The sequence below is a fragment of the Aegilops tauschii genome, chromosome 3 (genome assembly GCF_002575655.3).
Source record: "Aegilops tauschii subsp. strangulata cultivar AL8/78 chromosome 3, Aet v6.0, whole genome shotgun sequence".
NCBI classification, from domain to species: Eukaryota; Viridiplantae; Streptophyta; class Magnoliopsida; order Poales; family Poaceae; genus Aegilops; species Aegilops tauschii.
The window spans coordinates 604,354,866-604,379,815 of record NC_053037.3 but is presented as its reverse complement, the minus strand read 5'-3'; the positions used below and the strand labels follow the sequence as shown (position 1 = coordinate 604,379,815).

General features: G+C 44.8%; 1 protein-coding gene across 1 annotated transcript; it reads right to left on the bottom strand.

The window, feature by feature from the left end:
- Positions 1 to 1,944: 1,944 nt before the first annotated feature.
- Positions 1,945 to 19,233, bottom strand: LOC123497757 (uncharacterized). The gene is made up of 12 exons (XM_045234473.1): positions 19,082 to 19,233; positions 18,546 to 18,980; positions 9,438 to 9,506; positions 9,214 to 9,267; positions 8,036 to 8,104; positions 7,825 to 7,881; positions 6,085 to 6,126; positions 5,923 to 5,958; positions 5,783 to 5,824; positions 5,182 to 5,624; positions 2,443 to 2,505; positions 1,945 to 2,329 (listed from the first exon to the last, which is right to left on the bottom strand). The coding sequence occupies exons 2-12, from the start codon at positions 18,975 to 18,977 to the stop codon at positions 2,266 to 2,268; spliced, it is 1,371 nt and encodes a 456-aa protein (XP_045090408.1). The 5' UTR covers positions 18,978 to 18,980; positions 19,082 to 19,233; the 3' UTR covers positions 1,945 to 2,265.
- Between the last annotated feature and the right edge of the window lie 5,717 nt (positions 19,234 to 24,950).

Here is a 24,950-nt window from a genome sequence, read left to right as displayed (position 1 = left end):
CCATTTTTTTCGGTCGGTTTCTGCTACAACTACTTTACTGTCTTAGGAAGAAAAAAAACTGCTAATCATTTTTTGTTAACTTTGAATTTTTTTTGTGAAATGAAAAAATGTTCATGAACTTAAAAAATGTTCGTGAATTAGGAAAATGTTTGCCAATTTCAAATAAATATTCCTGAATTTGGAAAAAGTTCACGAGCTATTTTATTTCATGATATTCAATAAATTTGAGTGAGTTAAAATATGTTCATGAATTATTAAAATACTGATGGATTTAAAAATTGTGAATTTCAAAAAAATCATGATTTTTGAAAATGTTCACAAATGTGTTAGAAATTATTTAAAAAATTTAATGAATTTTTAAATATTCATGATGTTTAAATCAAAAAGAAAAAAAGACACAAAACTTAGTAAAAAGGCGACAAAAGCACAAAACAAGAAAAAAACACACAATGAAAGCTTCTAGAAGCCTCCCAAAACTTGGCCGAAAGCTTCCATAAGTTTCCCAAAAGTAAAAGATGGACGAGGCTAATGGGACGGTACAAACCTATCGATCTGAGTGCATGGGTAGTGTTCTGGATAGCCATGTTGTTAAATAAGAATCTACCATATTATAGAGTAAAAAAATCATGTTGTGCCTAAAAATCATAGTTTTAAATAGCCGGCTATAGCTCCGCTATAGCCTTTTCAGCAGGGTGCCGCTAAATGGTTGCCTTCACAAATAGCCCGCTATAGCTGATTTGGAGGTCCGCCGCTATTTTCCATAGCCCGCTATTTAAAACATTGCTAAAAATACTCAAAAACTGCCATGACACATGAAAGCAACACATGGAGAATCGCCATCCTAGAAACATAAAATGGTACCACGTGACACATGTGGTAAGGAATCCAAACAATTCAAAAGAAGAAGAAGGTGAAAATAGCCACGCCCAGAATTTGCCTTGTTGCTGAAGGAAATTGCCATGCTATAGCAACGCAAAAATGGTGAAAATTGCAATGCTCAAACAATTTGCCATCTCGAATTGTGTTCGCTCAGGTTGCCATCGTGAGCGAACCGTGTACTGTCGTCAACTCTTAGTTTGCTCGAAGGCGGTGGGCGGAAGTGGATGCTTTATTATTCGTGCACGGAATCCGACATGCACGAGAGTGTTCGCTCGAGGTCCCTAAAAATCTGATGTCATTTTTTTAGAATTGGTAATACTATTCTTTTAGTGAAATTCTAATGTGGTACTCCTTTTTTTTTTGAGACAAGAATGTGGTACTACTAGAAGGAACGAGCGACAAATTTCACTGAGCTTCCCGCTATTGTGGGCTGCACCTGATGCCTGACGGGCTTCGTCGTCGTTGTTCTCCTCCGAACAGAAAATACAAAAACACCGAATGCCTCAAAAAAAGAAAAAAAAAAGAAAAGAAAAGAAACAGCGCTTCTTCTCATCTAGAGATCCCCAAAATCGCAGCGAAAACGCAGGCGCGCCGGAACCCTCCGCCGTCTTCCTTCCTTCCTCCGCCCCACCAGCGGGGGGCATTCTCTATCCCAAGATTCCTCCCGCCGGATTGCTCTGTCGATGGCGCAGGCCGTTGGCGCGGGAGACGGAGAGAGGAGGTCGCCGGCTGGCGACCGGAGAGTACAAGGGAGATGGAGGGCGGTCGCGCGAGCGTTGCCGTACTGCAACCACTTACGCGGTGATGTACGGCGGAGCTTTGGTACTTAGGAGGCGACTGCAACCACTCTGGTAAGAGGGTTACTGTACTGCAACTGAGATAAATTCAGTCCCTCAGAGACAATTTTCGTGGATTTCCACCGGTTTACAAGGGTCCGTCGCAGCATGGGTATCACCAAGTAGAAAAGTAGGAAAGCATTGGACTATGTATGCGGTACAGAGAGGTTAGGATAGGTGTGTACAGTTCGCAGTGACTTAATCATGCTCGTCCCAAATCCCAATCCAAGGAACTAATGAAGTTAACAGGAACTCTAACTGATATATGGTGCAACTCACTGCTGGAAATATGCTGTTTTCCTTACGGAAAATACCTTGCTCATGTTCGAGTGATGGGCATTTTACCGCAGGAGGGAGATCTAGAGATTGTACTTTAATTATCTCTTATATCATTCCATGAAATCCCCACAATTTATTTGGCGGACTCTAATTACACAATTCCACTTGCTGTCCTCCAATCTTTAAGCAAAGCTGCAGATAGTACTGCTGTGGTGAGAACAATAAGAGATATCAAGTATGCTGACAGCTTCGACACTTCAAATAGCAATAATTAGTCTCTACCCACTGGAATCATGTCCGAATGCAGTGAAGCCGCAACACCTCCGGAAGTGTTTCTGAAAGAGGGGAGTGCAGTTGATCAGAATTTAAGAATGCGCAATAGTTTGAACAATCAAGACCTAGTTTTTTCGAACACAATAGGACCAACATGGCCAAAGCTGGTTTTTACCTTGCTGGTTGAATATTTGTTGCTGCTCGGGGTGGTGCACGGGCATTTCTGGTACGGTTGTATCTATTTCAAAACACAAAAAATACAAATAGCTAGCGGATAAGATTCAAGAAAATAAAAAAAATCAGTAGGGATGTGAAGTTTAGTGTTCAAGATATATCAGAAATATTGAGAAACAAGATTCATACCACAGGAGGACAAATGAGAAAATTATTGTCTTTGAGCATTTTTACATGGAGAGGAGATTCAAGGGATTGGGACACCCCTCACCACAGTTTCCTGTTTTCATTTTATTTGACAGCACCAATCTTATATTTGGACCGCATCAAACTTGGATTTTTAATTTTAAAAACTATTAGACTTGTCATGTTAAATGTCATTACTCGATCAATCTATCATACTTTCAATAATACATACTTAAATAAAGATAGAAGATAAGAAGATTAATGACCTTCTGTATTCCATAAGTTGTGCCAATGCCCCAAATGAAATTTTAAAATAATAGAGGTAATATTTATATAGGTAGACAATTGTTGTTTGTGAATTGAGAAAAGTTCTTCGGAAAGAGGCTGGGAATGACCCCCCTCCGCGTCGCTCATGTTAGGCGATCGGGGTGGGGGGAAACCCTAGCCGCCGGCCACGCCTCCTTCCTCCATTCCTTCCCTCGCCGCCGTCGAGCCACGTTGACGGGCAAAGCCCGCCGGCACCGGTGGCGGCGGACACTTCGCGCTCGGGGGCGGTTGGCACGAGTCAATATCATCAGGCGGTGCATCTCGCTAGTGAGGGAAGCGGTGGCGCGGCGGCGGGCTCTTGTGACGAGGTTGCAAGGGCCTGGTGGCGGCGGTGGGCTTCACGGGGTGGACTCGCGCCAGTGGCTGCGGTGGTGGCCTGGTCATGGCTTGGCCTGATCTGGCGGGCTGGGGCCGGGCGTGGGCAGCGGGTGGCGCCTCGCCGGCGGGCGTGCAGTGCGGTTGACTTCGCCTGCGTGCCCGTTCTGGCGGGGCAAACGACACCTCCTCGGCTCATCTCCGGGGGCGGATCTTGGCCACTCCGGCGCCCTCGTCGGCTGGCGGACGGTCGGAGCGTGCTCCTCGCGCTCCTATCCTAGCCGCCATGGTCGGGCCTTGCAGGGGACGATGTAGGGGAGGTAGGCAGGAGGGATGGGTGGTGAGGCCACCCATCACTGGCAGGGGTGCCGGTTCGAGGTTTGCGCCGCTCCTCATCCTCTCCCTTTCCCCGACCTGGTGCCCCCAGTCCAGTCCTGGCGCGGTGGCAGCGTGCCGGCCCTTGGAGGCTTCGTTGTGTAGGGGTCTGTTGGTGGTGGAGGCCCATCCCTTTTGATGGCCGATGAGGTGTCAGGATGCAGGGCGGCGACTCTGTGGTGGGAGCTGCGGCATTCGTGGGCGGTTCTCGCAGCTCGGGTACAGCCAGCTGGCAGCCTTGGTCGTGTGGGCGGCGGGGTGGCAGGGGCTCAACAGTGCATGGTCGTAGTGTGGCAGGTCTCTCGTGACTTGTCGCCCTCCGTACGGAGGTGGATCGTGTGTGCTGGGGAGAATTCCTTGTCTGGTGGTGGTCAGACCGATAGTGGCGATGCCCGCAGGTGTCGTCCTCTTCCTGAAAGTGTCGCTGCGGCTGCTCCTAGTCCGCCATTTACCCTGGGTGAAAATCTTGATCCTTTGAATCGGGCGGTGGCAGCGATCCGGCGTCATACCCTTCCTGAAGGCATCGTCTTGGAGCTCATGTGCGTCGGCGGTCAACTTGGGTCCTCGAAGTGGCTAGTTCACAGTCGAGGGCTCTGTCTCCCCCGTAGTGGTGCTTGTTGTTCATCCTTTGGTCACTTGGGGTTGATGTTGTGGGTTGGTGTGTGCATTGTGGGTTGGTGTTGTATGGTTTGCATGTTTGTGGTTCGTTGATTTATATATAAAGCGGGGCGAAAGCCTTTTTCTGTAAATTGAGAAATTATGGATAATGACTAAGGTTGGTATAGAGCAGATTTCCTATTGTTAGGATCAATTTTTTTGCGCGATGATTGGTAGGATCATTGAGCAAGACCAACTGTTATCCCTAGTTTTTGGATCATCTTGTCAGATTTTTATTGTCTTACAACTGACGTCGGTCCAGTGGCGGAGCCAGCCACCAGCTAATGGGTGTACATATCTATCTATACCAATATAAAAAGACCCAAAGGGGCAGATCCAAATAATCTGGGCCATCAAATCATATCAAGCCAACAACCTAGACTGCTTCAATGTCGAGCGCTCAACACGTTTAGCGTGCAGTTAATTTCATGGCGAAAATAGTGTTAATCACATAATAACATGCAAATAATATCCTACTTAATATCCATATGTACTTAATATACTTCCAAATTAAGCATTGCACGTACACATTGACTAGTTTCCCTAAAAATCACAAATTTACTAGAGCTTTTAGTTTACTTCATGCATATATGTATATTATACTTAGATAGTCAACGCAAAAATAATGGGTGTATATTTTTACACCGAAAAACATATGTACCTCTGCCCATGTGTCGGTCTTGGTTTTTTTTTAATATTTATGAATTATAGTAAAATTTGTGCACCAGCATGTTTGAAAACTCACACACTAGGTTTCAGATATAAGAAATTCTAAAACATATACTACGTTCTGCTTGTTTTTGGTTGATGTCTAGTCCCTTCAACCACAGGACACTGGCTATTCTGTACTTGTATTAACAAATGGCACCACTGGTAGTACCTGCGGGCACGGACGTTGCAGCTGTTGAGAATGACTGCAATCAAAGCGTTGATGTTAGGCACCAATTGATCCAATACTTCACTTAGCTGTTTGGACAGTATGCATGGCGGGTTGCAGAAGAGCATGGTGACAAGGCCGCTTTTCTGGCAAGCCATGACGAGTGCGTGGGCATGACGGAAGATCTCAAGGAGCTTATTTAGGGCATCTTTCATCGCTTGTTCCTCCACCATATCTGTGTTCTCGAGCTTCGATAGGAGGGCACTGACTGTACTAACACGTTTATCAATCTCAATGCAAGCCTCTGTGTTCTGAAGAACAGTCTCTGCTGCCTCTTCGATGTCGAGAGCTACTCCAGCTATTTGTTGTAGTTGGCTCTTCTGTTTTTTTGCGGATAGTTGGCTCCTCTGTTGACCAATGGGGGCAGATGACGGTCTGCGAGCAGGCTGCACAATGTAATTCTTCACCATCATTAACAGTGTGGCCGATTTATATAACATAAGTGAACGTAATAAGGTAGCATAAACGGCTCAAAAATGATATTAAGATCATAAAGATACTATTCACACATACAACCAAATGAGTACGTGGGGAGCTATCGTACCGTACGCCTTTTCACCATTGCACAACACGAACATAGAGCGTCCTAATATGCAATGATTTCCACATGTTAGCATCCTTGTCTATACCAAATGCATGACATACCAGCCAAAATTTCGAGTTTGTGACATAGCCTATTCATACCACTGAGGAGTCCCATTGGATGTCCCTTGTGTAAGACTGCAAACAAATTAATACATTCAGAAAACAGAAGAGAACATTTTACAAGTATTCTGCAGGAAAGATTGGCTTCACAAGTTATCTTGCATGTACAAAAAACACACACACAAAAGGACAACGTCGTACCTCTTTCCGCGCTTCGGCCCTGACTCCGGCAAAATAGCGAGTCTTAAAAGAAAAATAGAATTCCATGTGAGGTGGGTAATAACATATAGCTTCACAATATGTAAAGCATACTACAGATACATGTATGGATTACAGTGGGCTAAGTACTCATTGGGGCTCATCATGTGCAAATGAAAGCTAAGCAAAGAAAAATAATACATATACACATGCTGGCCACTGAGGTATCATGCAATTTGTGACTGATTTCCTTCTGTGAGTCCTTTCCATGACTACTTGCCAGCACTTGTGCCTAGACTGTAATTCTCTTTTCCCCACGGTCTTACCTAAATTTGGTACCATCTTCACCTTAGCTATCTTTGTTCAAGGGCATATATGTTTTATATAACATACCAAGTTAAGTTCAATATCATGCCAATGTTTGTTGTTGGGCCATGATAAGTGTCACACGTGTGGCATGAAGCAATTCCGGCCGCACGTCTTTCTAGCCACCCATTGTGACACGTCATTTTTTTTCACATATGCATGCAAATAGGGACAAAAACAGATGATGTCAGTGGAAATCTTTTGGGTTTTCAAACTTTATAATGTTTTATTTCTTAAATGAAAAATCTGATTGAAAATCTGTTTTCACCATTAAATCCGTCGCAACGAGGACATTGAAACTAGATCTCATGTCGATATGTTTCGACCATATTTTTTGGCGGTTAAAAGTTGCCATTTCTATTGCACATAAATTGCCATGATATGTTTCAACTACTTTTTCTTCTACGTTTAAAGTAAATTTTGACATGTTATAATAAAGGAAATTAAGAAACTAAACTTGCCATAGAGAATTACTAAAATTTGCCATGATCCATGAAATAATTTTGACATGGTTCATAATTAAAAAGAAATCCGTCATCAATTACTTTAAAAATGCATAGTCAATGACTCAAATTTGTCATGAACCAGAAACTAAAATTGCCATGGTGAATTACTTTAATTTTCCATGATACATGCACTAAAATATGCCTTGGTTCATACAAAAATAATTTCCATGATCAAAATACTAGAATTGCCATGGTTAAAATAATAAATTTGTCATGATCTATAAACTAAAATTGCCATGATGAATTAGTAAAAATTGCCGTGATCCATGAATTAAATTTGCTGTGGTTCATTACTAAAAAATTTCCATGGCCAATTAATAAATTTTTCCATGAAAAGTAGTTGAATACATGACAAATTAAAGTAAATTTAGAAGAAAAAAATAGATGAAACATATCATGACAACGTTAATGTAAACACTATGGAACTTCAATGTAACATCATGGCAATTTTTGGCCCCAAAAAAGAAGTCATCGAAACATATCAATATGAGATCTAGTTTTGAAGTTCTTGAAGAGACGGATTTAATGATGAATATGAATTTTTAATCAGATTTTTTATTTAAGAGATAAAACATTTTTAAGTTCGGAAAAGCAAAAAAAATCGCTGATGTTATCTGTTTGATGTGGAAAAATGGATAGTAATGAGAGCATTTGGACCATGTTGCTTCGTGCCACACGTGTGACACTTATCATTTGGGTTGTTGTTTGATTGTGTATGTATGTGTAGTACATATATTGCATTTATTTTGATGACTGGTCTTGAAACTATATTTGCCATGAGAGTGTCGAAATTTAGCAGGATGAATATTCTATCCAGGAACTGCCAACATCTTTTTGCAATAAGGTACAACAAGTGGGAAACAAAACATACATATGAGTTGTCACTCTGAACATCCACGTCATCTTCATTTTGTTTTTGTCTCCACATCTGCCTCAAGCATCATATCCACACATAATGTCATCATATATACTCCATGACACCATTAAACAATTACTGTTACTCATATATACAGTACACCATATCGACTCTAAATATGATTCAAAAGATAATATTTGTCAATCATAGGAAATATATATGGTACCTGTAGGGGCGGATTTGGTGGTTGTATTGTTGGGTACTGCAAAGGCGCTTTTCTGCGGTCAGGATAAAGCTGCAAATTCTGAAGGCACATGTAAGTATGGTGGGGCATGGAATAAATATTACCACTCTTAAGTCGTAATTAGGATATGTTCCATTCTGTTGTGTCCAATGGTGGGAGGGGTGTTCCTGAAAATGATTGAAGAGGCGCGCCTCTGTGTGTGTGTGTGTGTGGGGGGGGGGGGGGGGGGGGGGGCCTTAGCAGCGTGTGCATCTCCTCTAGGAGCCGACCGCCAGTACAACAAGGGAGCTGCGTTGTCCAAGATTTCGATGGAGGAACTCAAAGTGTAATCCATGGATGTGGGAGGAGGTGTCTTTACGACTATTGTTTATTTGCTCCCAGAAAAATTACTCCCAGCAATTTAGACTAAAGAGGGTGGTTCCACATCTGCATATTGGCGATGTATTCTAGCCATGAAATGTTTCCCAACGCACACTTGGCCCAACGGGCATTTCTGACTATATCTGCCAGTTGTAATGTTAAATGCCGAATTTTAAGTGTGTGCTGCAAGCCTGAAACAGTGTATCAAACAAAATTACTTGCCGAATAGTTAAACTAATAATGTTGACGGGATCGTGTGGGCTAGTCAGGAGAAATACTTGGGTAACATACTAACATGTCAATTTGTCTTCCCATCCGAATGAGCGCTCTAGAAGATTGTAGTATCATGCAAGGGTGACAACTTTTGAATGAATCATGGTTAAGAGCCCAAACTGCAATATCTTCCCCTGGCGGCCTTACCTCAATTTTGTACCACCTTCACCTTAGTTATGTTTGTTCAAGGGCATCCCTCTTCTCTAGTTTGTACTAGTCTTAAGTTTCTTTGGACATGGTTAAGGGATCTGTAGTATTTTGTGTATGTTTATGAGGATTACACACTGGTAGGCTTTGACGCTATCATGCTATAGCTTATATCTATATATGATGCAAGGAGTTACATTCAGTATCATCTATCATGCCAACATCTGTTGTTTGAATGCATATGCATGTGTGGTACATATGTTGCGTGTATTTTGATCACTAGTCTTGAAATAATGTTTGCCATGAGATGAACATTTTATACAGAAAATGGAGCCATCTTTCTCCAATAAGCTAGGTACATCAAGTGGGGAAAAACATACACATTTGTCGTAAGTAACGTCCCCATCACCTCCATCTTGCTTTCGTCTCCCCATCTGTCTCAAGCATCATATCCACACGTAATATCATTTATGTGTGTGCTCCATGGTACCATAAGAATTACTATTACTTATACATATAGGTAGTACACCGTATCAAATCTGGAGATATGCTTCAAAACATAGTACTCAATCATAATATTATCGTACTTAGAAACATATGGTACCTGTTGGACCGGAAATGGTGGTTGCATTTCTTGGAGCTCAAAAGGCTCTTGTCTGCCGACAGGAGAAACCTGAAAATTCTAAAGGCACACGTAAGTATGGTGGGACGTGGGAATACATATAATTAGATACGTGCCATTCTACCGTGTTCAATGGTGGGAGGGGTATCCGACTTGAAATACTGACAATGCATGATAAAAGAGCTTGAAGGGGTGGGGTTAGAAGCTTAATCTCGGACCAGCCATTCGTTTGACTGATCCACTTCTGATTGTCACCATGGACAAATTTTTCGAAAATGGTTTTTACCACCCTGGCCTATGGAGTGTTGCCCACAATTTGGACCATTGTCGCCCTCCGTTCCGCTTGAAGAGAATGATAAACTAACATATAATTCCTTTGCGCTACAGGTAAGTAAATATCTGGATGGGGTCGTGTGGACTAGACAGGAGGAGAGTTACTTGGGTATTAGAATATAAACGTGTTTAAGATAGAGATAGGAGTTAGAGATAGAATATACTAAATCATGCATGACTTGCCCTCTACTCCAAATCTCTCTCCCTGACATGTACTTCTATATATACCCTACACAAGGGTCAGATCAATACAACAAATATCGTAGGTTCTATATTTTCTATATGGTATCAGAGCCATTAGACCAACGTCATTGATCCTGATGACAACCACCGCTTCCGCAACAGCCGCCCCCTGGGAGATCAATCTCCTCCCCAGGGGTGCGGCACCCGATCAAATGAGATCGGTTCTTTGGATTAGAATCAATTTCTAAATTTCTTCCCATAGATTAAATTCCTTTTTAGCCACAAAATAAATCTTAGGACCTTCAAATTCCGGTGAAACGATCTGTATGATGGCGATGACGCGCGATCCCAACTAGGTAGCCGCTTCGAGTCACGGAGGCAGCGCAGAGCTGACGACGCCATGCAGGGCTCCATACGACCCGATCTACAACAACAACAAAATCGGGGCTGCACTAGTCGGATCCAACCCGATCGCATCGAACCAGCCGCAGCTCGTGAGCTCCGTGCACAAAATCAGCATCTGGGCGGCGTCGGCAAGACGTGTACGACTCCACGGCTCCGGCGGCACCTATGTCATCCCAGACGGCCAGAACATGCGCAGGCGCAAACTTCATCGACCCGACGACCCGCCTGATCGTCAGCAGCAGCTTTGTACACATGCACCGTCAAGCATCAGTCGATCCTGCCGTCCTACAGCACATCTACTCCAACACCAACAGGGTGCAAGATATGAAGTCCCCTAAGGTTACGACCTAGGGTTTTCCAGTCCCCTCAGTGCGCCGCCGCCGTGGGTTCCTGTCTTTGCTGCCGACGGACATCGTCCTACGGCGCAGATCACCTGTCCCCTGAGACCGGGCACGCGCATCGATCAAGAGATCCTCCTGATCGGCCGCTGATCGGATCTCATCTAGGGTTTGGAAAAAATTGCGGAAGCCTGCTAATGGCTTCGACCGTGGGTGGAAGTGCTAGTGGAGGGAAGGAAGCAGCGGATCCGAGCATTCTCTTGGAGAGGTTGCATCTGGAAGAAGATGAACTAGACAATTTAGTTTGGGAGGATGAGGCTGACGAGCCAGATGAGAGACCCAAGTGGCTTGCGCTCGCTAGGGTTTTGACAGAGAAATCATATGGTCAGGGTGCCCTGATCGCGGACATGAAGGCTGCTTGGAACCCAGCGCGTGATGTGATTTGGCGGAGAATTAACTCCAACTTGTTTTCAGTGCAATTTCATTGCCTGGCAGATTGGAACAAAGCTATGCATCAAGTACCATGGGACTTCAAGGGCATGGCGCTTGTGATTGCAGAGTATGACGGTTTCAAAAAACCAGAGACGGTGAAACTGGATAGAATTGAAACTTGGTGTCAAATCCATAAGCTTCCTGATATGGTACTGAAGCGTGAAAATTTCGTGAAAGGAATGGCAGCACGTATTGGAGAAGTGCTAGAGCTTCAGGTTGTACTGCCTAATGGGTTTGTAGGAGAGTTTATTAGAGCTAGAGTGCGGCTTGATGTCAACAAAAAACTCACGAGATTTGTGCGCTTTACCAAAGCAGGGGAAACTGAATTCTATCAGGTTAAGTTTGAGAAGTTGCCGGTGTTCTGCTACAACTGTGGTCTACTCGGGCATTGGTATGAGGAATGCGGCACCGGTGAACACAATACTGATAATATGGAATGGGGGTCGTTTATTCTAGCTCCTGGGAGGGGGCGTGGAGGACGTGGTAGAACTCCGGGCCGTGGACCTGGCCGAGCGTCAGGTAGAAATCATAACCCGAGAGATGATCCTGCAGATACATATGGGAGAGGGCGAGGTGCTGGAAGGGCAACTGCACAGCGCCAAAACTGGAGAGATAATGTAGCATACCGTAGTGAGGAAGAAGATCCTGAGTCCAGGGCTCAAAACGATCACCTGAGGTCGCAGAGTTGGTGCTTCAATGCGAATACCACGATCAGTACAGCCGCTGGACAGAAGATAGATGGAACTATACAGGGACATGAAGGGAATAAAGATGAGATGGTGCCCCTGGGGAAAAGGCCTGCGTTGGACTCAGCTGCCTTGTCCTTGACAAAGGCTTCGTCATCTACCAACAGTGGAGTCATAGTTCCTGCGGGTAATACGGCTATAATGGTGGACAAGTTCCAGATACCACGGGCAGATGAAACGACAGATATGGTTGGCACTCCACAAAAAAATGCAAATCGGAAAAAGCTGAGAAATGAAGATGGGGTGGCAGTAGATAGCTCTTCAAATGATCTGGCGGCCTCCTCGGCAGAGGACCGCCGTTCCCAATGAATCTACTAAGTTGGAACTGCGGGGGGGGGGGGACCCCGGACAGTTTCATGATATCGCGGCTCTTGTGCAGTCGCATTCCCCCATGTTCGTGTTTTTGTGTGAAACAAGGCAAAAAGCAAGTAGAATGAAGAGGATTAGAGGTCGTCTGGGACTTCAAGGGTTTGAAGGAGTTGACAGTAATGGGCTTAGCGGAGGTCTTGCCTTGTATTAGCATGAGTCATACCAGGTTTCAGTCCTGGGGACTAATGATCGCTTCATTAACATCTCGGTTACACCGCCTGGAGGTGACGAATGGAGATTAACGGCTGTTTATGGTGAGCCTCGAGTAGAGAACATGCACGTAATGTGGTCTAAGCTACAAATGCTGAAGCAGGTGTCGGACCTACCGTGGCTAGTTGTTGGTGACTTTAATGAGGCGTTGTGGAGTTTTGAACATATGTCTCTGAACTCCAGACCTGAACCTCAGATGGCGGCCTTTCAAGATGTGCTCATGACGTGTGAATTGATGGATCTGGGCTTCATTGGAGTACCTTACACCTATGATAATATGCGAGCAGCGGCTGCTAATGTACGTGTGCGCCTGGATCGTGCAGTTTCTACCAATGAATGGAGGAATTTATTTGCATTCTCTTCGGTACATCACCTGGCCTCTCCTTGTTCTGATCATGTGCCTCTTCTCCTGAAACTTTCTGCTGAACAGGAGAACCCACGAGCAAAGGCAAGGAGATATGAGATTTTTTTGGGAACGAGATGCAGGGCTCCCGGACTTTATAAGGAATACATGGGATGCTTTTGGCACTATGGAAAATCTGGGAAAAGTAAATGAGGCACTAAGATCTACCATGACAGCACTCAAATCATGGAGTAACCGGAGGTTTGGAAATGTCACTAGGGATATTAATAAGTCACGCTCTCAATTAGAAGAGCTGATGAGGATGAATGCTGATAGACAGGAGATACGGAGAGTATCTGACAAACTCAATGAACTGCTATATAAAGAAGAAATGTTATGGCTACAACACTCGCGGATAATGTGGCTCAAGGAAGGAGATAGGAACACAATGTTTTTCCAGAGCAAGTCAGTATGGAGAGCAAGGAAAAATAAAATTAGAGAGCTGCATGATGATAATGGTACTGTTTTTAAAGATGAAGACGTTATGGGTAATTTGGCCACTTCCTATTTTAAAAATATGTACACAGCGGACCCGAGCCTAAATGTGTCTGAAGTTGTGGACTTGTTTCACACAGTAATTACATATGCAGATAATGAGAAACTTTGTGCAGAATTTTCAGAGAAGGAGATTTCGGACGCTCTTTTTCAGATTGGACCGTTGAAGGCGCCAGGTCCGGACGGGTTTCCAGCGAGATTTTTCCAGCGCAATTGGGGTGTGTTGAAGGCTAATATTGTCAAGGCAGTTAAGGAGTTTTTCAGTTCGGGTGTGATGCCTGAGGGGGTAAATGACACCTCTATTGTCTTAACTCCTAAAGTTGCAAATCCCACAAAACTTTCCCAGTTCAGACCCATTAGCTTATGTAACGTGATTTATAAGGTGGTGTCTAAGTGCCTAGTGAACAGACTAAGGCCTCTGTTGGATGGTATTATCTCACCTGAGCAAAGTGCCTTTGTGTCTGGAAGGATGATAACGGATAATGCACTAATTGCTTTTGAGTGCATTCATCATATCAAGCAAGAAAAAGATCCAACACGAAGCTTCTGTGCATACAAACTAGACCTGTCAAAAGCATATGATCGGGTAGATTGGAACTTCTTGAGGCAAGTGATGCAAAAGCTGGGTTTTGATCATCGATGGATTGACTGGATTATGACTTGTGTCACATCGGTGAGATATTCGGTAAGATTTAATGGAACCCTCTTGGATTCATTTGCACCGTCGTGTGGACTACGGCAAGGTGATCCAATTTCCCCTTTCTTGTTTCCGTTTGTTGCTGATGGGCTTTCTGCAATCCTACGACAACGTGTGGATATGGGACTGATAGCACCAGTGAAGATCTGCCGACGCGCCCCTGGCATATCTCACCTCCTGTTTGCAGATGACACACTCCTGTTCTTCGAGGCTTCGAGAGCTCAAGCCGTACAAGTTAAAGCTTGCCTTGATCTGTATGCAAAGGCCACTGGCCAACTTCTTAACTATGATAAATGCTCGATTATGTTTGTAGAAATGTGCCCAGTTGATGCACAGGAGGACGTCCGGGAGGTTCTGAATGTAATTGTTGCAGGGTTTGAAGAGAAATACCTAGGGCTGAACCCCTAATGGGAGAATGACAAAAGGTCGGTTTCAAAACCTAGAAGCACAACTTATGAAAAGATTAGTGCAATGGGGTGATGGGCATCTAGCACAACCAGGCAGAGAAACTCTCATCAAGTCGGTTGCGGAGGCACTCCCGGTCTTCATCATGGCAGTCTTCAAGCTGCCCTTTTCGGTCTGCGATGATCTTACGGAGATGGTCAGGATTTTTTATTGGGGAGCAAGCAAAGGGCAACGTAAAACACACTAGAAATCTTGGCAAAAGCTACAAAGACCGAAGATCAAAGGTGGTGCAGGATTCAGAGATTACCGCTTGTTTAACCAGGCGTTATTGGCCAGGCAGGCGTGGAGATTGTTGACTCGGCCTGAAAGTTTATGCGCCAGACGCTTAAGAGCAAATACTATCCCAATGGTAAATTTGAGGATACGGTTTTCTCAGGGAATGCCTCTTCAACTTGGACTGCAACCAGCCATGGCCTAGATCTTCTTAAGAAGGACTAATATGGAGAGTAGGGAATGGGAACAATATCAGAATTTGGAGGGACCCCTGGATCCCTAGACCTTTCTCCTACAGACCTATATCAATTCAAGGTACTTGCAGATATAGATATGTGTCACAGCTGCTGCAACGCAATGGTGCATGGAATTATAATTTACTTCAAGAAGCATTTCTGCCATGCGATGTACAGGAAATCTTGAAAATAAGAGCATCACCTCGGCTCGAGGAGGATGTGCTGGCTTGGGGCCCGACGAAAACTAGAGTATTTCTGTGAAATCTGCATATGATTTAGCCTTTGAGGAAACATACAGAAGCACTGCGGAATCGTCAAGCGCTGCTCCGGATGGCCGTTGGGCTTGTTGGAAGCTCATTTGGAAAATCATTGTGCCACCTACGGTCAAAAACTTTGCATGGCGTGTTGCGGTGAACTCCCTCCCAATGTGGCAAAACAAAAACAAGCGCAACTTAGAAACGGCTGGGACTTGTCCAATTTGCGTGAGGGAAGAGGAAGACACTTTCCATGCTCTTTGTAAGTGTCCTCTGACAGTTCAGTTGTGGGAATGTATGGCAACCGTTTGGAGTCTACCAAAACGGGAGGAACTAAAGAACACAGGCACTGAATGGCTGCTGGAAGTGCTCCATCCACTTTCAGAAATAGAAAGGGGCATGCTGCTGATGTGTTTGTGGCGGGTGTGGCACAATTGAAATGAGTTAACACACAACAAAGAGCCACCTACGATGGAGGCATCGAAACGGTTTTTGATGGGATACTTGGACTCCTTGATATCGCTCAAATATTCAGATGAGGAACTTCTGAAAGGTAAACAGGTTGTCGCATATTGTTTACCCGAACCGCAAGTGATACCGTCTGTTGCTCACAACGTCGCATGGGTTTTGCCTATGAAGGGTTGGTCAAAGCTCAACGTTGATGGCTCTTGGTCTTTAGATGGGAAGGCAGGAGCTGGTATGGTCCTCCGAGACAGCAAGGGTCAGATCATATATAGATCATGCAGGGAGCTCTTTTCCTGCAGGAATGCACTGGAGGCGGAACTAAGTGCATGTATGGGGGGTCTCTCGCTAGCAATTCAGAGAACGGAGCTACCTATTCAGGTAGAAATGGACTCAAGGGAGGCCTTGAACATAATCACAAATGATTCGACTGATAGGTCAATTTTCTCGTCAATGGTGAAGGAAATCAAGCACCTGAGGAGTCTCCGTAATACTACATTCAATTATGTTCATCGTAGTCAAAATAATGTTAGTGATTTTTTGGCAAAATTTGCTAGAACCAAGAGTAGAACAGTAGTGTGGCTTAACTCTGGTTTATCAGAGGTCATTGAACTTTGTAATGCAGACCGTGGACTTATCACTTGAGTAATACAAAGTTTCACCCGAAAAAAAAATAGGGTGCAAGATATGGACATGCATGTGTTATAGCCATGTACTCCCGTAGGTACCCACATGGTTCCAGCCAGTGCATGCAAGCTTGAGCGACGACACATGCTGTGTGCCGCGCACTACGCGTATTGACGACCCGTGCACATCATCCGCGCCGGGCTCGCGCATCTACGCCAACAAGCCATCGGCATGCATCTACGTCAACGATATGTATCTACACCGACACCTCCCAAGCCGAGCTGCATCGAGCCGGTTCGCAGCGCGGGACCCCGGGAGGGCCCGCAATCTTCGTCTTTGAGGCACGCTCACGGACGCGATCTCACCAAGCCGACTCCATCGACCTCCTACGCGCCGGCACGCCGTCCACCATCCAGCCACCGTTCTGCATCTTCACCGATCGATCTGCCCTGACTCCACGCCATGACATCAAGCTATACTCCTACACCACACCCAAGGAAAAAAATCGTCGAGCACATCTACGAGAAGCAACAACACATGCATCATCCACACGCCAGGCCGGTGTGGAAAGCGATGCAATTCTTCATCGACTTCTCCGGCGCGACACGGCATCGACACTTGATCGCCGCGAGGGACGCCTTCAAGCGACATATTATCGTCGACACGCCGCTGCGACACCATCGCCGACACTTCATCACCAAGGTCTTCATCAACATGGTCTTCACCAACATCTTTGTCAACACACCGCCGCTGCCTTATCCACAAGTTGGACACCTAGCATCCTCTGACAGACTTTTCTGCAAAACGCGACCTTGATGACGGCAATGACCGCGTCACGATGATTGCATCGACCGCGTCATACACAACGGCACGACTGCATTGACACGGCGTCACTATAGTGACAACCCCAAGACGGTCACACGGTTCTGGCAAAACCGATGTGTGCTCGATGGGTTTCCTTCGGTCCTGGCAAAAGCGATGGACTCATCGCCGACGATACCATCTGACATCCGCAAGGTGCATCGTCCACGACTACAACTCCGTTATCTACAACATAGCGTAATTTTTTGCGCCTCCGGCTTTGTGCGGCTACATCATCCACGACGACTACACCATTGACCACGACTACCTCGACCACGGCCACCATGATCGGCTATCTCAACATTGACATCAAGGGCAACGTCTACAACAACTCATCGGCAACAACTCCAGCCAACTACATCCGCGTCGTCACTAGCGTCCACGCCACTCCCGCTGTGACTACGGGAGGGAAGAGAGGAGAAACATGGAAGGCACCAGAAGGGGACGCAGTCACCGCCGTAGGTGCCGACCCATCAGAGACGCAGTTGATGATGGCGCAGTAGAGAAGACGATGGAAGCGCAAGACTTCAAATTCAGTCGTAATCGTCTACTTCACTCCCGTTACGACCGAGGGGGGGTATTAGAATATAAATGTGTTTAAGATAGAGATTTTTTTGATAAAGGGAATACTAATATCAGGATGATACCAATTACACCCAGCCTCTGCAACAACATAATATCGAGACATAGTCCAGACATTAAGGATGCACACAGCCAAAAAGAGATAAAAAAGAAAGAAAGAAAAAAAGGAAAAAAAAGACCCCGCCGAAGCTATCAGAGACTCGCAGCAGCATGATCAGACCACCACCAAAGGCGACACGTAGACTCTAGGAAGGTAACAGCGCACAAGCGCCTTCGTCGCCTGGTCTAACCACATAGTCATAACCAGGGTTTTCACCCTAGAGATTGTCCAATCTCTGAACAATGCCTTCAACAAAGAAACGACTAAGGAGCCACATTGCCAGGTACAACCAACAAAGGGTAGACCTAGGTTTTCACCCCAGAAATTAAGACACGGTGCTCAAAGAGCTCCACCAGAAGTAGATAGAGATAGGAGTTAGAGATAGAATATATTAAATCATGTATGACTTGCCCTCTACTCCAAGTCTCTCTCCCTCACATGTACTTCTATATATACCCTACACAATGGTCAGATAAATACAACGAATATTGTAGGTTTTACATTTTCTACATTGGGCAACATGACAACATTTGTCTGTCCATTGGAATGTGCAGCGCTCTAGAAGACTTTAGTATCGTGCAACAAAGCAAAAATGACAAATGTTCTGAATAAATCATACCTGTCGCTCTTGGGCTGTAGGACGAACACTGCTTGGCGTAGTTGGTTTCGGTAAAAGGAAGGCCATGATGGCAAACATCGCGTCCATGTTCTTATTGGATATACGCTGCTCCACCTTGATTAACTCTTGGGACAGGTTCCCAGCGTTGTAGAAAAGGCACACGAAGTTGGTGTCCGCCTCCTGGCAGTCCGTGACGAGCTTCAAGGCCTCACCAAGGACATCGGCCAGCGCCTCAAGCGTGCGCATCACCCCCCAGTTGTCCATTAGCTCCTCGTTATCCTGGTACTGTGATAACGTACTACTGAGTATCTCGACGCGGCTTTGTATTTGCTTGCAGACATCCTCATTCTGCTTCACCATGTCTGCAGCCTTCTTGATCTTCATCACAATTTCCACAATCTTGGTCACGGTGGTCACTGCATCACCCATCATATCCTAGGCATAGAGTCGCGGAGTACAATGAACTAAATTTAGTATTAAACTGAGCAATTCACGGAAGGAACTAATAAGCTGATTAACAGTTAAAGAGTACTAACCTGGATTCTTGGCTTCTCCTTTGTTTCCCTACAGATGTAAACGAGTGATTCCTGTACAGGCTCGGCAGCAAGCCTTCCCGAATTAACGAGCTAATCTCTAATGGACACAAATAACACGCTTGTTTCCATCGAGGACAGAGTCTTCTCTGGAAATTTCCAAGAAATGAGAATAGTCAGATTGTACGACAGCATGTTGAAATAAACCGTCCAACCGTGTTATGACGAGCCAATGACAGCGCCATGACCACTTTTAATAATTTTTTTCTTCCTTTCACATCACCGTGATCACTTTTAATATTGCCATATGGATCTCTCGTTGGTGCGTCACAAAAGAGAAAGACTGGGTCTTGCAGTGAAAAAAAAGAGGTTGCTTCAGAGTAGTTCCATGCCTCGTATTAGGCAAGGAGTGACTTCATAGTTATGATGTTCCTACTGTTTGTACATGTCATTTTTTTTACTCAATAATACAATGCTAGACATCGAAAATGCGTAGAATGCAAGCCAAAGTGGCACAATTTGCTGTCCTTAATCTACATAAAGGGTGCCAAACAAGAAGAGACCAAAATGTAAGCATAAGACCATTTTGTCATATAAGGCCTCTTTGATTCAAAGGATTTTTACAGTAAATTTGGAGGACTGCGATCCTTAGGAATTATTTGTTGAAAATTCGCCCACAAGATCGATCACATCAAATCACATGACACACATGCACGAAAAACTGATAGCCAAGGGACCCTTGTCGTGCCCTCTTTTCTTCCTCTCTATCTCTTCTTTTCTATTTTCTCTCCATGATGTCTTTTCTCGCCACTTGTACAATCTCACGGCCTAGCCGTGTATATATATGCAAAAGCATAACCGATGCAAATCAGCTAACCTACTCGTTCACGACATCCTACTACTCGGACTAGGACACAAACTGGAGTAGTAATCAAACTTACACGCCTATTACCATGGCATGTAAGCCAATACGACAGCTCCTTCCTTTCTAATTATACGGCCACGTCCTAGTACTAATCCTAACGGGACTAGCACTAGAACCTCTCACGTGTATACCTAACTTAGCACTTGACCAACTTCAGTTTGGATTACTCCAACAGTCACGCCGTAATCCAAACATCCGACTCTTTACACGAACGAGACACACAAGGCACAATTTCCTTTTTCCATCCGCTCTCGCTCTCAATTCTCCTCAGTGACGCATCTCAACTGTAGCAGACGGCTCACAAATCCGAGCTCTTGGACGCGTCTTACAAGAACTAATGTGCACACCTTGATGACGGCTCACAACTTCGCCATCTCCATCATGCACCCTCCAATGATGATCTCGATGATTTTCTCGGTGTCGCAACTTCGGCACCTCCATAACCATCAACGATCACCAATGCCTTGCTGACGACAGCCTGTCGCCCTCCTCTAGGTCGTTCTGCCCGTTGTCATGCTTGCGACAGAACCTTCACCACCTTTTTGTCGTCGCTCCGCCGAACGACTATCTCTTATCCTCCAAGTCGCTGCACCCCCAACGACTATTACCTGCTCTCCTCGTCGCTGCACCACCCAGCGACTATATCGCCCGCTCCTCCTCGTCGTTGTACTACCCAACGACTATATGGCCCGCCCCGAGGCGCTAGTCAGGTCGCCACCCCGGGGCAAGCGCAGCTTCACTCGAACCTTGCTCTAGATACCAATTGTTGAAAATTCGCCCACAAAATCGATCACATCAAATCACACGAACACACGTGCACGAAAAAACTGATAGCCAAGCGGCCCTTGTCGTGCCCTCTTTTCTTCCTCTTTATCTCTTCTTTTCTATTATCTCTCCATGATGTCTTTTCTCGCCACGTGTACAATCTCACGGCCTAGCCGTGTATATATATGCAAAAGCATAACCGATGCAAAATCACCTAACCTACTCGTACACGACATCCTACTACTACTCGGACTAGGACACAAACTACTCCTTCCGTCCCGTAATGTAGGACGTTTTTTGGCACTACATTAGTGTCTAAAAAATTCTTATATTATAAGACGGAGGGAGTAGTAATCAAACTTACACGCCTATTACCATGGCGTGTAAGCCAATACGACAGCTCCTTCCTTCCTAATTATACCTAGTACTAATCCTAACGGGACTAGCACTACAACCTCTTACGTGTACACCTAACTTAGCACTTGACCAACTTCAGTTTGGATTACTCCAACATTATTCCGTACAAAGGTTATTTTATTCCTAGGTTATTTTTAGTCTGCTTTGTGCGGATCATTTTTAATTTTGTTGGGAATGCACTTGATTTAGATTCCATCACCACCATGCTTTTATCCACTCTGCCCTATCGGTCACAATTTTCCTGACAGAAACCACTTCAGATTTACATTGATAAAGCTGCACTCAGCGAAAGCAACAAACTTACACTACTATTGATATGGGTTCGGTTTTTAACCCGAGGGCGATGAACCCATATCACCATCGGTTCCGGTTGGTAACTGATGGCGATAGATAACTATCTTTGCATATCACCATCGGCTCTTGATTGGAACTGATGCATATCTTTCCCTGTCGCTATATGCTCCCAAAACATATGGCTAATTTTTTCCTGCAGACCAAGTGTAATTTTTGTTTTGAGGAAAGGGACAGTTTGCCCCCTATTTTCATTGCTGAAGTCGAGTAACAGCAAATACAAAGGTTTGTTCTTGTTGAGGTATGGCACTCTGAGCATCACACCAGGTTTCCTCAGCACCCCGTGTCTGAGATGGCAGAGCAAAAATCCCAATCTGCAAACTATGTCAGCAGCGAGAACTGCTACAGTCCGCTAACTGAAACACCAGCGCTACCAGTAGAACTCTCACTGCAATGTCTGGATCCATTAACAGGAAACGGCAATCGACAAAGGGGCTAGGACAAAGTACCGTAAACGACTAGCAATTGCTGACTTGCAGCAAAACCCACCACCGTCTAAATTCAGTTTTCGCTTGTATATCTGTACTTGGGCTAAGCATAATGTCAGAGTTTGCACCAGTTGAGTTCAGAGTTTGCAAGCCTGTATTGGCTCTAACAGACAAAACAGAGTTCATGTGGCTTTTGCAGTGTCTGGCGCAGTCCTAGAACCTGAGAGATTCTTTGGGCGAAGCCAAGTTCAACATTCTTGTTAACATTAGCTCTCCTCATGTTACTTACAGGCGTGCCTCATGCTCATTAAGATGCATGATTTTCAGCTTTCTATTCTTAAATGCTTGCTTAGATCAGGCTGAATTTTCAGTGTGATGTTTCTTTACATCAAACGGTTTCATGTTTATATAGGGTGAACAACATCACCGTGGTGGGTACAAGATAGGTTGTTACATGATATCAGAATCGAGAAGATGGAGATAACAACTTGAACAGTTTAGGCTTTATCTCAACCTTAACCGTGATACAAAAGACATCTAGAAGATTCTAATCCACTCGTCATATCTGACCCATCGACAGTGTCGGCTTGATCATTGGCATGATAGTTATCGCAGATTTTAAGCTTCTGGAGGCAAGATTTTTAATTTCGGAAACAGAAAACTTCCAGACGTCATCGAAATATGTGAAATTTTGGAAACTTTGCATATTTCAGAAATTCTTTCAGGTTTTGAGCTTTTAGAATTCAATAAATTTTAACCTAGTATGAATATTAGGTTGAATGTCTGGAAATTACAGGGTTACAAGTAGTTCGGACCCCATCGAAATATGTGAAATTTCAGAAATTTCATTGAAAGTTTGAACCCTGTCTGGACTCTGGAGGTGTTGCTGCGTTGCCAGAGGTCTTTTCGTCCGGGAGGTAGTTGTCAGTAAAGCGGTAACAACACTCCATGGCGGAGTGCCCCGACTTGACATGTGAGGCCCCATTATTGTTGTACTCAGTACACCAACCTATATCGTTGTTGTAGCCTTGTACGAGTGGTAAAGTCAGAAAGTTGTAGTGTAGCTCGAATTCCCTGGTACCTGCATGAACAGCAAAATTTTAAAAAGTAAAGACAAATCAACAATTCTTAAATTTTGAGACAATGTTTATGACCAAATGTATTTGTCGTCTGTATGACATCCGACGACCACCCCCCCCCCCCCCCCCCCCCCAAAAAAAAACTTCTGCTCAACAGTGTACACAAGTTTGAGCATCAATTTTGTTATTTTCTGTATGAGCTACTAGAATGTTATTTGGACACAAAAATATGCAAGCACCTACAACAGTTTGTCATAATCAATCCCACAAAGTTTCAGAATGTTTTGATTGTTTTACTAATTTTTATTTTAAATTTCATGCAGGCACCTTGCAGCTCGAGCTTTGAAAAACCACTCTCGGGGTAAGGTGAGCGCCGCAGTCGACTCCGTTGTGTTTGCCATGCATGGCTGTTGCCACCGTGGCCTCTGCAACGCCCACAGGGTGCCGTGTCCGCACTGGTAGGATCCACCACAACCAGGTGACACATTATTGGCCAAGGATTGGAAGCCGCTTCCGGAGCTTGAACCATGGAGAAGCTCGATGCGTCGGTCAAGTTCGCCATCTACACATAGCGTGCGTGAGGGAAACTGATTCGATGTGAGGATAGCTGCATAGAGGGCAGATAGGTTGTCGACGGTCGTCCATGTCAAGGCCAGCGATAGGCGAGTTTCTGCTCGGTGGGGGGCTTTCCGACGGCGGCGAGCTCATCCATTTGAAGATGTGTGTGGATGTTGTTGGGGCGAGAGCGAGGGTGAGACGCAAACACGTTGGTGATGGCGCTCCACAACATCTTCGGACATCTCCAGGTGCATCAGCTGGATGAGAACTTCCTTCGAGAGAGAGAGTTCATCAGATTGGACATGATCTGTTGATTAATTTGTTCACCTCCAATAAGTGTAGAGCGGTTTCATCTTTGCCACAGTCTGACATCTTTACCCGTAGACGAGACTGAGAGAGGACCTTGTCCTGATCGGGGAAGCTGTCGTCCAGGTTACCAGCTACCCAAAGAGCCCAGCGCTACTAATCCACGGGAGGATCTGTGCCTCAAAGTACAACCCCATAATACGCTAATTTGATTCGATTATTTATATGACAAAGCCACCTAATAAGATAACTAATGATTCAGTGAGTTTATTTCATGGATTAGGTCCAGTTATCGTATACAGATATGTATCTCACAACACCATCGCTATCTCAAGGTGTTGTTGCATCACACAGACATTATCGGTAGTTCGGTATCTCGCCGGCCCCATCATACGGCAGCCAAGCATCTCGCCTCCTTCACGCGTACAGCCAAAACCTCATTGGACAAACAATACCCTGGACTAAACTACATGAAGAACGAAGACATAATGCAGATACATGAATCAAGGTTAAAGCTAAAATCTTCAATCCCCATGGCAAAAGGAATCCACGTACCAGCCACTATACAATCGCTGAGACGAGCAAGCAGATAAGAGATGCCATGGGTGCTGAGCAGTCCATCTCTTTGGAACCGATCGAGCCCATATAATCTGACCAACAATTAATAATAAAGATTGGGTATACCTAAAAACAAGTATTTTTTTTGTCATGAGAGATAATATAGATGAAAACATCTTGTTTATACGATATCTAATCTAGATATATTTCAAGATTGTAACACAGCCTTTTTTTTCATATCAAAGCTGGTACTCCGGAGGGAAGAGCCATGTTACCCCATTATAGAACTTTGACGGCATAGAAGTACCGGATTTCATGTTGAACACCTCGCTCGTGTCCATAAAATAAATGGGACAATTGCATTTTTACCCCTAGTTGGTTCCTACCCACGGGGTTTGCCCTTACTTTTCGAGCTTGCTCAGTTTTGCCCTTACTTTTTCCGTCGTGGTCCCTCGAATGCCCTTTGACCGTTTGACCAAAACTTT

What these genes read in the sequence shown, in the direction of transcription:
- LOC123497757 (XM_045234473.1), bottom strand. Translation starts at nt 18,977, where the DNA reads ATGATGGGTGATGCAGTGACCACCGTGACCAAGATTGTGGAAATTGTG. An exon ending in ACGTTACTTACGACAAATGT is followed by an intron (nt 8,105 to 9,213) that starts GTATGTTTTTCC and finishes CAGAATTTGCAG; the next exon opens with CTTTATCCTGACCGCAGAAA. An exon ending in GGGCCGAAGCGCGGAAAGAG is followed by an intron (nt 5,959 to 6,084) that starts GTACGACGTTGT and finishes ATTTGTTTGCAG; the next exon opens with TCTTACACAAGGGACATCCA.